A 17,766-nucleotide genomic window follows, 5' to 3' on the forward strand; every position below is an offset into this window, starting at 1 on the left:
ACCCTATTCATAGACCTATAATTTGACAGTGACAAACATAATTATAATCGAATCTTTTGGTATTGTATAACAATAATATAAAAAGATGGTTAGATCATTTTAGATGCATACTTTACATTACAGTTCCATATTTTGTCTTCTTTTTTTTTTCTTGCAAACATCAGGGTTGGGCACTATTTTGTACATGTATGTATCAAAATTAACATGCAACCATTTAAACTTTATTTTTGCAAAAGAAATTGCACGAAAAAGCATATATTCACGTAATGATTTTGCCTTTTAAGGGATTTGTTTGAAGCGTCACTGTCAGTTGTAGACGTACCTTGCGTCTGTTGTACAAACTTACCAGCTTTGTATCGTTGGGGATATTTATTTTATGCAAGGGATTGTTGTGTTATTATGTCTTTCCACTTTTCGGGGAATGATCTATTGCTATTGTTCTGATTACTATTATTTTTTCCCGCTTAATTTTTTTACTTCGCTGTTTTGTTGTTTTAAAAGATGGCGCATAGATATTTGGAATATTGTATCGTACCGTGTATACGCTTATGAAACCCTAATTGATAGATACCTAGGATCTTTTGATTTTAGATCCTTGGTCAATGAATATGAAAATGAGGTCAAGGTCACCTATTTCAAAAATATTAACAGAATTGTTAGTTGCAACATGTCGTAACACATAAATTTAAGTTGAAAAGGTACGTAATTGCAGTTTTCGCCCCCTTATATCTAAAATTAGCTGTATGGTAATATAATTCATTAAAAATTCATTAGCAGAGACCTAGAATCTTTTGTTTAGAGGCTCTTGTTTAATGTCTTTAAATTAGGTTCAAGGCCAAAGTTTGATTTGGCATTTTAGATTTTGACCTTAACTCTAACTTTTAATTGGTTCAAAGTAGAGCAATCGAGTCTTACATTGGGTTACATATATATATGACGTTAAATATAGGTTAACCGTCGGGACCTTTTGTTAACCGGAAGTGGTCGCCTTACCTCGTGTACAATTTACTAGAACTTTATAAGAAGGTTCGAATCGTGCTGAAAGTAGTAATTTGTACACTGGAAGTACCATCTTATTTCCCTTATTTTTCTTAAAACTTTAATAAAACATGCATTTTTGGAATAAGCATACATTAAGCTTATACCATTATAGACATTTTAAACCTACATTCTAGATTTTTTTTTTATCTAGAAATGTCTATTTAAATAGGGTAGAAAGACCTTTAATTCAAATTCGAATTATTATGGTACTGTGAGTATACATTGTTGGTCTCGTAAATTTTAAGATATATTTATCTATGATATTAATGTAATACAATGTTTTGATTCATTTACAATATTTATTTACAACTTCTGGACATTTCTTAAATGTATAATATTGAACATATCGCATTTATTCTTTTATACATAATTTAACACAAGCTATTGTGAAATATCCTTAAAAAACAAAATCTTTTATAGATGTTTATGATGCATGATTGTTAAAAGTGCTGTTTATTGCTTTCAACATTTTTTCTTTTGTTTTAGTTGAATAACATCCATGTAATCAATTTCTATTTTCTTTCAGTAGAAATCAATGAGTATTAATATTTATAGTGACAACAGCGTCAGCAGTACACTGTAGACATTCACAGCCAGTGATCTCAGATAATAAATATATCATGCACACTGAAATGTATCTTAAATTAACACATAGTTTTGAGAAACGTTTGGGAAATGTACATTTTGAAACATCAAAACTACCCAAGTTGTATGCAAATTCAAAACGGGGAAAGTCATCTAAATGAGGAAGAAAGATACCAAGGGACATTCAAACTCACCAAATCTTCCACTATAGAAATCAACGGAGCGAATGGAAACAACTGTAATATTCACGGCTTCATAAACTATGGATTTATTTTTATTCATGGGATATCAATTTTCGTTGATATCGTCGGTAAAGGTGAATCACAAATTCAATTGTTCAACGAAAAACAAATATTCTATAGGTGTGTAGACTTTGGTAAAACAACGATTTTTAATATCCATGTTTACTAAATCCACGACAATTGATCCCCACGAAAATAAATGAATCCTTAGTATACATGCATTCCTGAAGAAAAAGGGGTGAGTCAATAGTTACCAAAGGTAACGTTAATCATGTTTAACTAGCTCAATTTCGCATGTGTATGAAATTTCTTTATTGTTCCTTTACAAAAACAAAAACTCAAAGAATCATAATTGGTTTACGTGACAGACTATCATAACGTTACGAATGCTATCGGTAAACACGACCTCGGACAGTTTTGTCGTTTCTGTTGAGACGCATTTTTTTCTAATTTGTATGTGTAAACAGTTGTTAGCTTTGTTCTTTAATTCCTGATTTAATCTATTTCTGAAACATGTAGATGTTTTCCTCATAGGAAAATTTATAACTTTTGTTATTATTCCCCCGACATTTTTATTATAAAAAACAAATCCTAACGTAAGCCATGAATAAAGCAGAATGATTTTCTCAACATAGACTAAGTCAATATTTGATGGTATGAGGTATTGTCAATTGCCGTTTGATTTGTGGGCGAAAAGCTATATTTAACAGGACGAATGCTTAAGTAATAGAATTACCTTTTGATATTTTTGGATGTCGCACCACATTTCAACACTGTTACTGACATCTATTTTCCCTAGATCAACTTGTACCTCTCCTATACATTTATGTCTTGAAAATTTGTCGTAATCGTAGATAAGAAAAACAATTTGTTTATCCCGAACATCATCAAATGTCACAGGGAATTTGAAATATTCATTAAAGAACGGATTACAAGTCTTTCTCTTGACAGATGATTGACGGATTCGTTCATCAACTTCCGGTGACATGCAGATTCTTACGTAAGGATCTCCGAAACTTACTTCCGCTTCACGTGATTCTGGCAAACATAGTTCCTGAGCTGAAAAATAATTAGGCATCCGTGACTATTATAGTATATTTATGTGTTAATTTATTTCAAATGAATTATATGGTCAAAACTTATAAGAAAATAAATTTCAAAAGAATGTTAAAAAAATTGATAATTTTCTGCTGATAAAACCGTTTTACGAAGAACAAACAAAGGATGCAATAATTACTAAAAGACAGACAGAAAATAAACACACTCCAAAAAATAAAACTGACAAAAATACCAGTACACATAGATCTACACAAAACACTACAACAATCTTCAATTGAGCACTACATGCATAATTGTATATTAGTTGCAAGACATAAATGACGAAAGGAAATAAAACCTTGGCCTAAAGAAATTCTAAATATCATGAAACCACTACTCATGCACATTTCACCTGTACAGCATCCTCGCTTTCCTTAACTAAATATTCGTATGGGCACGCTGTTTTTAGTCTTAAGAGATGCACAACAATTAATTATGATGGTATCCAAAAACTACAGCAGCAGATGAAATCGGTTTTTAACTGGGTCTAACTTGTGGATTTGTGAGACTACCGCAAATAGTACATTTACTTTACAATAAAAACGCCGAATGCTGTATTTTGTTTATCTTGAAAGCAGCAACTCTCTCTCTCTCAAGAACACATTGTAGAACATACATGTACTCACTTAGTGTATCAATTAAAGGGTATTTGATATAAAACATTTTACAGGGAACTTGAAAAAATTGTATCAACCAAAGGGAAGTTAATAATATCTTCGAAAACACCTGCTTCTTACATGCTGTTTCGCATGTACTTAAAAAATAAGTTTTCATTTTTTTTATATAAATAATGTACATTGTAAGGTGTCAGTCATCTTTACTGTTGATGTTTCAGTCAAAGTATGAAACATATCCAACTACAACAGCTAACTGTTTTTCTATTTTCTATTTTGAAATATAGGTAAACGCGACGAACCTCGCCGCTAACATCGAAATTGACATCTGTACAAAGAAACTTCCAGTTAAAGGGTGATGTTCATGTGTTTACATTTTTCTGACAAATATGGAATAAATAAAAGTATGTATGGAGATCAATCGGGTCCAACACCAAATATGGTGACGGATTCAACAAACAACACAATAATTATGTAATTGTGTAAATTTAAGATGAAGATGTTTAAGGCAACTGTTTCTCTTATAAAACCACTAAGTTATCTCTATTTTGTTTCTTTCAAATAATCGAAAATAACAACTACCTTCAATTAAGTGTATAACGACGTCTGACGTTCTAAAGTCATATTTAAGTCTGATGTGTAGTCGACCTTGGCATTGATCTAGTGAAGACTGCTGTAAAACTGCATCTTTTCTCGGATATAAATCAGGTCGAATTACACCTAAAGAATAAATAGATACGTTTACAGATTAAATTTAACACATTAAAAAAATAACACTGAACAAAACGTTCAGAACAGCAACAATGAATAAAAACTTTGCCAAAAATTATTTTGAATTACTGCTTTTGCCTTTCCCTACCATCATTGTAATGAAATTTTTTTGGACGAACATTGTAAAAATAATTGTATAAAATTCGAGATTTCACGTAAGTTACGTAAGCGCGTCACTTTTTTTTTTTGATATCCTGAGGTGTTTGTCGTTGATGGAAATGCTCGTTATTGTTCTGTGGTTTGCATTTTGTGTCGAATATATTATTTGTTTGTGTGTTTCTCTGTTATGAATGTTCTTGTGCGTGTTTGTGTTGTATTTCTGTCACATAGTGTTCTCATTTTAGCAATATTTTTAACATTGTCATAAAGCGTGAGGTTTATGCAAGTATTAAGTTTACCAACTTATTATTGATTAAAACAATTCTTTAAAATTTGAAATATAATTTACCAACAGACGGATCAAAAACAAAACTATCAACACTGGTATCACTACGAGCACTAATACTACTTGTGTCTTCTGTAAAGGGATCGCTTCTAACACTACCACGTGACATTGTAGAAATGCTGCCACGAGATGTTGTAGACGACCTTGGCTGAACTGTCCTTGACTCCTTTGACAGATGAACATCCTGGAAGAGTCAATTGAATTGTAGTGATTAGCTATATGATAAAACAGATACTAATATAAGATATCTGGGATTAATCGACCACCATTTCTTCTCAAATGAGAAATTTCCTGGAAATTAACGTGTTAGCAATCTTGATTATTCATGTACAAAAAACAACTTATGTTCGATGTGGTGGTTGTATGAGTTTTATTCATGAAGATTACTATCAACCGTGTAAGAAACCTTTCAATATAAGCATGATTTAAATATGTCTTTTAAAAAAATCATATAGTTCTCATTAAACTTTAAAATCAAACAATTTACTACAGATAGAATTAGCTATCCGATTTAAATAGGACTTTCATTGCTACTCAAAAACTACTTGAAAACACATGAAATACGATTAGCATTCAACATATTTACGTTAAGCCTGATGTATTCCTCACGTGATGGAGTACATTCAGATGGAACGTGTTGGTGTATTAACGTGCCAAATCTAACCCACCGTTTTTTCTTAAAATGTCCTGCATCAAGTCAGGAATACTGCAGTTGTTTTCTAATAGTTCGTTTCTATTTATGTTGCAGTTTCGTTTATGTTTTGTTATACTTCAATGTTTCTGATGATATCTTTGTTTTTCTCCTATAATGGCCGTGGTTCCCTTGGTTTGAATTTGTTACCCACATTTGTTTTCTCCTAATCGATTTATTACTTTTGAACAGCGGTACTGCTGTTGCCTTTATTTAACAGTAAGGCGGATAATACATGGAAAAAACGAAAATGACACAAAGAAAAACAAGTTTACAAAACATAGAACACCAAAGGTTGAGCAAAACGTACCCCACCAAAAACCAGGGCTCGTTGTTAGTTACTAAACCAACCATAACATAAAAATCTAACGTAAAAAAGTGTAGAATAATAACATTAACAACTTAAAACCAGTTTAAAAAAATTAGCAAGAAGTGTTTGTACATATAAATGAGGATAGGGGATAAACACGGGTGTGCATCCAAAACATTGCTAACGAGTGATGGCTAAAATTCGCTTGTGAATTTTAAAACTTGATAAGAATCTATTTAGGTTATTTATAATTGATGTTTTATTTTTAATATTTTCCTAAATAAAGACTATGAAATGTGGTATAAAAAATCCTAGTACACCGAACTCCAAGGGAAATTTACACGGAAAGTGCTTTATGAAATGGCAAAATCAAACGCTCCCGTCGAACAGTTGGAAAAAAACTGGCGATTCCTAACTTAGTGTAGGCATTCCTAGTATGAAAAATGGTAGATTAATCAAGCTGGTTTTAAATTTAGCTAAACCTCTCAATAAAGTAGCATTGAGATTTTACACATATCGACGACATATTTTCTATAAATACAAACTTGCAAATTTTATAACAGTAGAAAACTAATAATATTGACACAATAACGTCAACATATATCAATATAATAACCAAATACTACATTGGATTACAGAAAAGTTACTTTACCATAAGTTTGATGACTGGAATTCTAGCAGACAATATGGTGTCGTCATCTAAAGATTTGTAAGTCAGTCGATTTAAACATATACCCATGTTGTCCTGTCATTTTTACTATAAACCATGACTTACAATAAAAGATTTACTTTAATGTAAAACTTGTAACAATGTCACATCTGGGTTTAATCGTTAACAAATCAATTTATGAAGGCTAAAACCTTTCTGTTAAGAAAGTATATACATATAACTAATGCTGGATACTATATCAGTTTTGTTTGATTAAAGAAGGACTGATCTTCAAAAAGAAAAACAACGAATCAAACAAATAAACACAATGTAATTAATAAAACGAAAACAAAACAAAAAGGAAATCATACAACGTTTTAAATAAAAAATTTAAAAAAAACCTATTAAAAGATACAGCAGTACGTGTAGATACACATGTAATTAAAATAAGAAAACAAATATATTATTCCAGCTTCAATAGACAACATATCATTAAGCAAGTCCGGTAAATATAATTAAAATGAACGTGTTATCAATATAGCAACGAGAACGCTTGACATATTAAGACAGTAGCTGGTCCCTATTCGAAAAATACTTTATGACGTATAATTTCAGGACGAGATAAAATAAAATACCATAGAAAAGGTTGTTTATGCTTCATGGGTAAACCAGATTAAAGGACGAAGAAAATGGGCTGACACTGGAAAATAAAGTGTGTCTGAATTAATAACACGTTATAATCCTCATTTGACAATGTATTGTTATGTATGGACCAATGTGTTATTGCATTGTGGTCAGATATCTTGTTTGTATTTTATGTAATATAGAGCTTATATACGTATAACTCATTACTGACTGTTACAATGTATGATGTGGGTTCTCTTATAACTAGGCGAGCCAATTAAAACTATTCGTTATATAAAATGAATTTGAAGAATATATGATGTACGTCTTCCTATGACTAGTCTACTGATATTATATATTACGTTAACTGTTTGATGGTAAACTGTTGAATATATTCCATCGTGCTTTAAAGAATGGTCTCATATTATGATGAAATTCACACAAAAAATAATTGCCAATGTTATTTTTCAATTTGTATATTTATTTTACGCCCTCTATGTATGTTCTCACATATGTCTTTTGCCAGTAATTTTCTTAATGGTGATTGAAGTTTGGATGGATGTTAAAGGTCGTCTGTTTGTCTGCTGAAATCTGTTTTGTTTATCAGCTCATATACATGATTTTGTAACGTGACTGTTACTTCATCCACTTCTTTTATGATTTACTCATTACAAAATGGAATTTAGAATTATATATCAAAGGAACAACTGTAATATTTCATTCGCAGTTCGTCAATGTGCAAATGTTTCATGTTATTTCTTCATAGAAAGGGAAAATACTACAGTCATTCTTCGAGTATCAAGTACTTCGTGTATTACAATATTCGACGACTCCTTTATATTGTGTTTATATTACCAACAGTGATTATTTGATATAAGGTATAAATCAAACGTAGTCACATATCATCTAATGTCATTTTTTTCATGCCTGATATCTTGTCATTCATATGACATCTAATCGGAAATAATATTTGTCACGTGAACGTCAATGATCGTCTGCTATAAAGTTTGTCAAGTGTGCTCCAATGATAGACTGTTATCAAGATTGTCACGTGTACTCCAATGATAAACTGGTATCAAATAAAGGCAAGAGTAGTATACAGCTGTTCCAATGTAAACTCCGATGATCATCTACACGGTAAAAATTCAAGTTTGTCAGGTGTACGCTAATAATCATCTGGTATCAAGTGTTTCACGTGTACTGCAATCATCATCCGGTATCAAGTTTGTCACGTGTACGCCAATCATCATCCGGTATCAAGTTTGTCACTTGTACTGCAATAATCATATGGTATCAAGTTTGTTATATGTTATTCAATGACCACTTGGTATCAAATAAAGACAAGAGTGGTATACCGCTGCTCAAATGAAAACTCTGATTATCACTCCAATCCCCATCTGGTATCAAGTTTGTCCTGTGTTCGACGAGGCCAATATGATTGTATGGTAGCTAATCACGCGTCTAACGTGTTACGTGTATATTATGTATGACGCTTATTCCTCATGATTGCCTGATATTACATATCTGAAAAAGACATATAACGGTATGTCATGCGTCCTTTCTCGTCAATGTTGTAACTGCTTTCATTTACAGCGGCGAATTTATAACGATAATTTTTTTATTATCAGTAAATAATCAATATATTCCCTTGTTCGCTTTTTAAGACAACGTTATGCATGTTCACACAGTTCGAGCTGTTGGAACACAGTTATTGTCTTATCAACCTTTTATGTCGGTTGTAAAACCAATTTTGTAAATATAATTGAACAACTCTCATACAAGTCTAGTGGAGGTTAAATTCGTTATACAACCAGGTTTAACCTATCATTTGTCGTTTAAATATGATTAGGTCTCACACTTTGTTGATTGTGTTGTTATGACTCCCTCCTTTTTAATTTACCTTGGAGTTTGCTATTTTTGCAATGTTCTTTTTTAAGATTATTCCTCAGAATAATAGGTTTCAAACAACATATATGATAAGTCGCTACTGAATAAGGAAATGGATTTCGTATTTCATATTATTTTTTATACATAATGAAAAGAACGAAAGTGCATGGCCTTGTTGACAAACTAACCCAACTGACGCCTTACAGTGTAAATGAAGTGGCTGCCTCAACTGCACTTCCATCCAATTTAACTAGGCATATAACATTATCATAAAAAGGACTTTATATTTGACTATAATAATGTGTTTTTACTGTTATAAACTAGCGTTTCCTCCTCCAGATTTAAAACGTGAAATGAAGAATGTTTGATTTCTTAAGTTATTTTAGAACCGACTTTAATGGTTTAGTAATACAACAAAGATTCCAATGATCTTTTATCAGGAGATGACAATTGATCAATTGGATATGGACTTCCGGGTAATTACTGATGTCAAGATCAAACTACTGAAGGGAGATAATTTGTAGTAATCATAGTCAGCTTCAAATACATCTATATTAGACGGTGGGTAATATGAAACTATATTAGAGGGTTCGTCACATTAAAGCAAGAGATAAAATTGGAAATTCGGTTAAAATTAAAAAAAAAAAAATAATGACCTGTTTTACTTTTGTTTTTCATTCTTAAAAAAAAAAGGTTCTGAATATAATGATCAATGTCCATATTTTTAACTTTATACATTGTCAACACGTGCCGAAAACAATTTCAAAATGAAATGCTTAACCCGATGATATAACCTACCAATAGTATGGTTATCTATATGTAAGTATAAACTCCGGGGAGCTATTGCACTAGTGGTAAGTAAGCACCACACCAATTTACAATCGAAACTCAATCAATGTTGTTTGTTGCTGGTAAATAAGTTTGGCAATAACTAAACCCTATAGAAGTATAGTCATCGAATAAATAGTTAAAACCAGTACTAACGACAATTAATGCTTAACACCCAAAATGCCAAACAATACTACTCACTACAGAACTGACCACATCAATCACTAAATCTTCCGGAAGAAAAACGTACAATCGCACGGTTTAAATTTGGATGATAGGGAAACCGAAAGAAATTGCATTTTCTTTACACACATTTATTCTTTGTTTTGGAAAATTCTAACGTGTTCAGTAATATTATGTCCAATACATATGTAAGCATCGATTTACTCACGTTACTTGAGTATTTTAACCTTGATGATAGGAATCATGCATTGTTTACCTTACTTATCAAATGTAGCTGTACTTTTTCTATAAAGGTCACGTGTGTACGTCAGGGTTTTACCTTTTATGCAATTGTTATGTTGGGTTTTTACGGTTCTATATATTTGTTTCAGTCTTTTATGGTTAATTTTGTGTGGGCAAAGTCATTATCTTTGTGAAGATAGTGTTTTAATGTAGCGGAATTATCTATACCGTACAAAATATGAGCAGTTAATATCATTCTATCGAACATGAACATTAAAGCATTGTCAGTTAAAAATAAATATCAATTGGCACATTCCCCATTTCCATTCTCAATTTTATCAATATTTTTACAAAATATAAGCTACTTATGTACTCTTTGATTAGGAGTTTGTGTAGACTGAACACAATTGAAAAGTAAAACTGCCTTTAGTGTCTGGTCATAAAAAAAATCATCTATCAAAATTAGAAGAACTATGAGATATATATGTCCATGAACCAGCAGTGTAAACCTATCGACGAAAACAATAAACATCCATAGGTCAACACATGTCGGTCTTCCAACAATAGACATCCATAGGTCAACACATGTCGGTCTTCCAACAATAGACATCCACAAGTCAACACATGTCGGTCTTCCAACAATAGACATCAATAGGTCAACATATGTCGGTCTTCCAACAATAGACATCCATAGGTCAACACATGTTGGTCTTCCAACAATAGACATCCATAGGTCAACACATGTCAGTCTCCCAACAACAGACATCCATAGGTCAACACATGTCGGTCTTCCAACAATAGACATCCATAAGTCAACACATGTCGGTCTTCCAACAATAGACATCCATAGGTCAACACATGTCGGTCTTCCAACAATAGACATCCATAGGTCAACACATGTCGGTCTTCCAACAATAGACATCCATAGGTCAACACATGTCGGTCTTCCAACAATAGACATCCATAGGTCAACACATGTTGGTCTTCCAACAATAGACATCCATAGGTCAACACATGTCGGTCTCCCAACAACAGACATCCATAGGTCAACACATGTCGGTCTTCCAACAATAGACATCCATAAGTCAAAACATGTCGGTCTTCCAACAACAGACATCCATAGGTCAACACATGTCGGTCTTCCAACAATAGACATCCATAGGTCAACACATGTCAGTCTTCCAACAATAGACATCCATAGGTCAACACATGTCGGTCTTCCAACAATAGACATCCATAGGTCAACACATGTTGGTCTTCCAACAATAAACATCCATAGGTCAACACATGTCGGTCTTCCAACAATATGCATGGTTTTCTTTTATTTCTATGCAATATGTCATGCTGATAATCCACCCAAAAAGTAGTTGATGAATATAACAGGGACTATGAAAGATTTGCCATCAACGATAAATAGTTTCACCAATTACTGATAGTTTACTGTTTACTGTACTGTTGCTATATATAATGTTTGTATCTGTCATATTTATCTTCTACCAGCAATTTAATTTTAATATCAAAATGTCCCCGAAGAAAAAAAACCAAAGGTCCATGCTTTTTTTCAATTTCGATGATAAGGACCGTATTTTTTCAAATACTGATTTTTAAATTTTTTTTTACCCTGCACGAAACTGTTGAATCGCTCGTTTTTTCATTGTTTTTATACTGCAGCAATAATTGCTACAACTAGTTACTAAAAAATATTTCATATCCTAAACAAACCCATGATTGTAAAAAAAAGATACATGACATGACATAGCTTGAATTGAAACATCATTTTATTGCACTATTTTGTAAAAAAAGACAAATGGAAAATTTCCTTTATTATCATTTGTTATCTTGCCTTTTTTTTATGAGAAAACGTCACGTGTCATTCGCGCTCTACGGTCAAACAATGTTGATTATAAAACACAAAATACTGAAGCATAAAAATGAATTTGTACTCGCAACGAAAACTCGACATATTTCGCTTATCATTCTGTTTCTAAAGCTAGATCAAATATAGTCTACAGTGCTGAACTGTATATCTTATGTCACTCGTTGTGTTGTTTTCCCTTGTACTATATATAAATAAGACAATGTAATATGGATTGCAAAGCGATTACTTTTTATCAGAGACAAAATGACGGAAGAGTTGTCAACTGTAGGCCACTTAAAGGTTTCAACGTTGAGCAAAACTTCTACCGCATAGCAAGTTGTAAAAGGTCTAAAACATGGTAAATTGGGACAAAAACATACATAACGGTGCGGGGTTAAATAAAGGTATCATTGTTGGAATATGACAGTTGTTATCCATTCGTTTGATGTGTTTGAACTTTTGATTTTGCCATTTGCTTGGAGACTTTCCTTTTTGAATTTTCCTTGGAGTTCAATATTTTTGTGATTTTACTTTTTACTAATAGTATATCGCTGTTCGAAAGTCATAAATCGATTGACAGAAAACAAATCCGGGTTACAAATTAAAACCGAGGAAACCATATCAACTATAAGAGGAAAACAACGAAACAACAGAAACTCTGAGTACAACAAAACACCAAACGACAATGTAACAGACACAGAAATGAACTTCAAGATAACAACTACCATTTCACTGACTTGGTACAGGACATTTTTTGTTGGGTTGAACCTGGTTTTGTGGCTAGCCAAAACTCGCGCTTTTATAGCAATGTTAAATATAACACTAAAAGGACAACTTTACATGACAGGACTACAATACAAATAAAAAATACAATAATTCATTTCGGCATGCTAATAGCATCAATAACTTAAAATCAGTTTAAAAAAATTAACAAGAATAGTGTGTACCTATAAATGAACATACAGGATAAACACGTGAGTGCATCCAATAGTTATCAAAGGTAGCAGGCTTATAATTTAATACACCAGACGCACGTTTCATCTACATAAGACCCATCAGTGACGCTCAGATAAAAACAGTCAGAAAGCCAAACAAGTACAAAGTTGAAGAGCATTGATGACTCAAGATTCCAAATACGGCCGAGGTTGTCTATCTATGCCTGGGATAAGAACATCCTCAGTATTTAGAATAATTCATACTTTTGCAAACAGATAATTTATATATAAAAAAATGACCATATAATTGATATTCATGTCAACACCGAAGTGCTGACCAATCACATAATAAAACCGAACACGCAAAACAACCTAGGGCAGCACATAAAAACAGCACAATATAACCACATTATCTATCACACGACTGAATTGACGTCACAAAATGACGTTACAGGTATACAAAATGTAGTTCAAGATTAGGTTTGAGATTATCTTATTTCATGTTTTTGATAATTAATTGTATTGTCTAGCTATATCTGTATTTCTTCTGAATCAAACTGTAAAACATACAAGTCGTGTACGTTTAGTTGCTTTAAACTAAAATCTTACAAATGATCTGTGTGATTAATTATCTATATTTTTAAATACGAATAGAAAAAATAAACATGCTTGCTGTTGAGCACCAAACCATACCCTTAATCTAGAACAGTTGTGTAACAGCACAACTAACGAACAAACTATATAAATCTGTAGAAATGGCCAAACCTCATTAGATCAAAACAAAGAACACAAAACAAAACAAAAACACTTAAAACATAAAATAACAATCTGAGAGTACTCGAAATTACAGAAAGCAGCTAGATCAAGGCAATAACAAAACAGAAATAAATCATGTAACATACCATTATAAATGATTACACATCCAACAAATTTAGCGAACAGACGCCGTGCACAGTCAGATAAAACATGACGTGATGCAATGTTAGTATATATATCGTCAGGAGAAACAACTGAACATGCCAAATTGAGAATGAAAATTTGGAATGTGTCAAAGAGGACTATAATCAGACCAAAGAATAAAAATTGGGAATGTGTCAAAGAGGACTATAATCAGACCAAAGAATAAAAATTGGGAATGTGTCAAAGAGGACTATAATCAGACCAAAGAATAAAAATTGGGAATGTGTCAAAGAGGACTATAATCAGACCAAAGAATAAAAATTGGGAATGTGTCAAAGAGGACTATAATCAGACCAAAGAATGAAAATTGGGAATGTGTCAAAGAGGACTATAATCAGACCAAAGAATAAAAATTGGGAATGTGTCAAAGAGGACTATAATCAGACCAAAGAATGAAAATTGGGAATGTGTCAAAGAGGACTATAATCAGACCAAAGAATGAAAATTTGGAATGTGTCAAAGAGGACTATAATCAGACCAAAGAATAAAAATTGGGAATGTGTCAAAGAGGACTACAATCAGACCAAAAAAAAAAACCAGAAAACAACCCGAGGTCACCAATGGGTCTTCAACATATCGGGAGAATCCCGCACCCGAACTTGGCTTCAGCTGTACTCTAAAATGCATAGCTGCATATAAATTATATTATTGTCTAATCTATTGACAACAAAATCAATGTTTGCATCGATTAAATCAATTTAAAATGTATCTGTCTCGTAATTTCTATCTTAGCTGTTTGTCTGTTACATTTCTTTGAATAATTGGAATTGTACTAGTCTTATATAAGCTTACAAAGGAGTTATAGAGATGCATTATCTAAAGCACACACTGACACTTTTATAAATAAAACCGGATTATAGTTTGTTCTTGATAAACAATCATTTTATTCTATACTGTCCTTTCTTTTTTTAAGGGCGATATCGGAACTAATATGAAAGGCATGTTTCAATCGGAATGATATTTTAATCATTTAATCTAATTTAAATTAAAAGTAATAATTCCGATAATAATTCATTTCGATGCAGCTCTTGAAAAAATAATTGCCATGCATACACAACATGATGGCGTTAGGTTTTCCAACTTAGTAACGTTAAACTGCAAATTCCAATGAGACAAAATGAAATTTATTTACAATTAAAAGTCTTATAGAACACGACTTCTTGTCTGATAAATCTTTAAATGTGCCAGTATGTTGCGTTTTAACAAAATAACATTCATTATGATTCGGAAAAACCACACCGTGCAGAATTAAATGAAATGCAAATATTCAATTTATCAAGTAAGTTCTATTTTAGGCGAAATGGTTTAAAATGATGGAATTTATGGTGAATACAGCAACATATGTTCTTATATGGACGATATCATCGTTATAAAAGTTAGTTTACGATCTTATTATTTTACTGCTTGGTTTTGCTGGTAGTCCTTTACTACATATGAATGTTTTAACTTTTCTATATCGCAAGAATTGACTTTGATATACGCATATAGTTATCTTTTTAACTCAGTAAAACTATTTCAAACGGGTGCCAACTGGAATTTCGGTTTGTACAAATCCCCAACTATTTCTGGTAGGAATGTGGCCCCTAAATCAGGAGCCTCCTACAACGTGTAGATTAAAGTGATACGCTCTCTTATTGTAACAGACATAAACAATACAGTATGGTCGGCTTTCAAAGTATCCGACATGAAAAATATGAATTGAGAAAAACTAATGGCATAATTTATAATAAAACAATTGTATCATCTACCTTAAGCAGGCAGGCATTACGCAAATTTTTTTTTCTGACAAATTTATGTTTTTGCACATATTATGAGGACAACACACGGAGCAAATAATAGTTTCTATTGTTTTTAAATCCTTTCGCAGGAAATCTGTCAGACAATTGTCGTTAAGGATAAACGAAAACGAGATTCATTCAGCTTTCGTGTGGGAGAGCTGTTTGGAACAGGTCATGGAACATATTGTACTGGATTCTCATTTAGTGGAAATCGGTTAGGTAATTAATTGATTGCTTGGCTTCCAGTTGAAAAACATTTATGCATGTTCAAAGCGATTTAAAAATATACGAGGCCAAATAAAAACAAAACATAAACGTTACAACAGAACAACAACAACATTCGATATACGGAGGATGCAAAAGGTCATTTTAAAAAGGCACCAGTGTCAAAATCTTCCTTGTAAACAACACACATAACCAGTGTAGAATCAAACCAACTGTTTTATTTGATTAAGCATGCTTGTTCTGCTGCGACGAAATAGTAGAAATGGGGGATTTTATGGTAAAACCAGTATAGGAATTAGAATGGACTTCTGCATTAGATAATTGACTTCTTCCGAGTTCATAGTTGTCATTCACCGCTTGTTTAGGTATACTTACGCCTGATAAAGTTCGTACTCAGGTTAATTGTATAAATCTTAATCAACATTGTCATAATGAAAACGAGTTTTATAAGATAAAATGTGTCCATTTAGTAAAATTGAAGTTTAACGCTTAATGACATATGTACGATATTATGTAACGCTGTTTGTTATCAATTATCATTTTAAATATTTCGTTTCTTCTAATTTGCCAGCAGCCATAACGCCTAAGTTTTCTGACAGTTCTTTGTTTGAATATCTTTGCGTGGGAAAGTGTCTTTATAATCAGCTTAACTAACCTCGATGTAAGAGAAACCCTAAGGTAATAAGAGTTAATAGAGGTTATATGCTGAACCATTATCGTTAATACCTTCCAGTTCTGATTATAGACAATTCCAACATCCGAGCATAGCACATGAGAAAAATTTGTTATGTTGCCTGTAGCATATTAACGCATTTCATAAGCTTCTGACTAAATTATATATGTTAAAGTTGTTATTTTCTGTGAAACGTTTAGCGCCTTCAGCACAACTAGAACTCATTCAATTGGTGTCAATTAGGAAACCAGAGAAGAGAGACAGAGAGAGAGAGAGATGGATTTAAAAATAAAAAATTACTTATACGAAAAGTTTCAAATTTTCATGATATAAGTTAATTTTTGCATGTAACAAATGTTTTATTATTTACACCACGATGTTATAATTAGTATTAGATATTCTGCTTATATCATGCTATGTTATATAATGAAGTCAATTTGCCTTTATATTACTCTTTTGGCAACGTTTGAGGAGAACTTTATCATGAAGAATGCATCGTTTAGCTGATATGCTATTCAAAAGCTTGTGATAATTGTTGTTACAAGAAAGCTATATTCTATGTTGTGTTTAGGGATTTTTGATACTCAATGCTCTTCAACTTTGTACTTGTTTGGCTTTATAAATATTTTGATATGAGCGTCACGGGTGAATCTTATGTAGACGAAACGCGCGTCTGGCTTACTAAATTATAATCCTGGTACCTTTGATAACTATTTGTTAACTGTGGTTTGTCATTTGTCATTTTTTGTTTTTTTGCAATGGTGATGTCAGCTTGAAATGTTTTTTGACATGTGAGTTTAAAAATCTCTTTGATATCTTTCATCCCTCTTTATCTAAATTATTGAAACCTGTCAATAACATGGTAGCATTAACAAAAACAGCATGGTGTTTCTAATACACAAAACATATCTGGATTAATTATAATTATTTGCGGTGAAATATGACTTCATTGATTTTTGACAAGTGAAAATTTCACTTATTGTATATCATAGCAGAACTTCTACTCTAACCAGTATTTATAGAAGGCAAACGATATACTTTTCGTTTTCAGAGGAGACCTTCTATAGTTAAATATAGTCTAAAATACTTTCGACATCGACTCTTGATGCAATGGAATGGTTCTAAGCTGCTATCAAAAACCAACAGT

At 32.1% G+C, this 17,766-nt stretch overlaps 1 protein-coding gene across 2 annotated transcripts in view; it reads right to left on the reverse strand.

Moving 5' to 3' along the window:
* Nucleotides 1–17,766, reverse strand: part of LOC143048734 (synaptotagmin-C-like) — a 46,747-nt gene that overhangs the window by 8,711 nt on the left and 20,270 nt on the right. The window contains exons 1-4 of one of the 2 annotated variants that reach the window (XM_076222599.1): nt 6,450–6,562; nt 4,800–4,980; nt 4,163–4,300; nt 2,605–2,927 (exon numbers count right to left, since the gene is read on the reverse strand). In XM_076222599.1, coding sequence (XP_076078714.1) covers nt 2,605–2,927; nt 4,163–4,300; nt 4,800–4,980; nt 6,450–6,536 — 729 coding nt within the window. In that variant the 5' untranslated portion in view covers nt 6,537–6,562. Of the gene's footprint in view, nt 1–2,604; nt 2,928–4,162; nt 4,301–4,799; nt 4,981–6,449; nt 6,563–17,766 lie in introns of those variants that run through there. The other variant, XM_076222598.1, reaches the window with a different exon arrangement.

The sequence above is a fragment of the Mytilus galloprovincialis genome, chromosome 10 (assembly GCF_965363235.1).
Source record: "Mytilus galloprovincialis chromosome 10, xbMytGall1.hap1.1, whole genome shotgun sequence".
NCBI classification, from domain to species: Eukaryota; Metazoa; Mollusca; class Bivalvia; order Mytilida; family Mytilidae; genus Mytilus; species Mytilus galloprovincialis.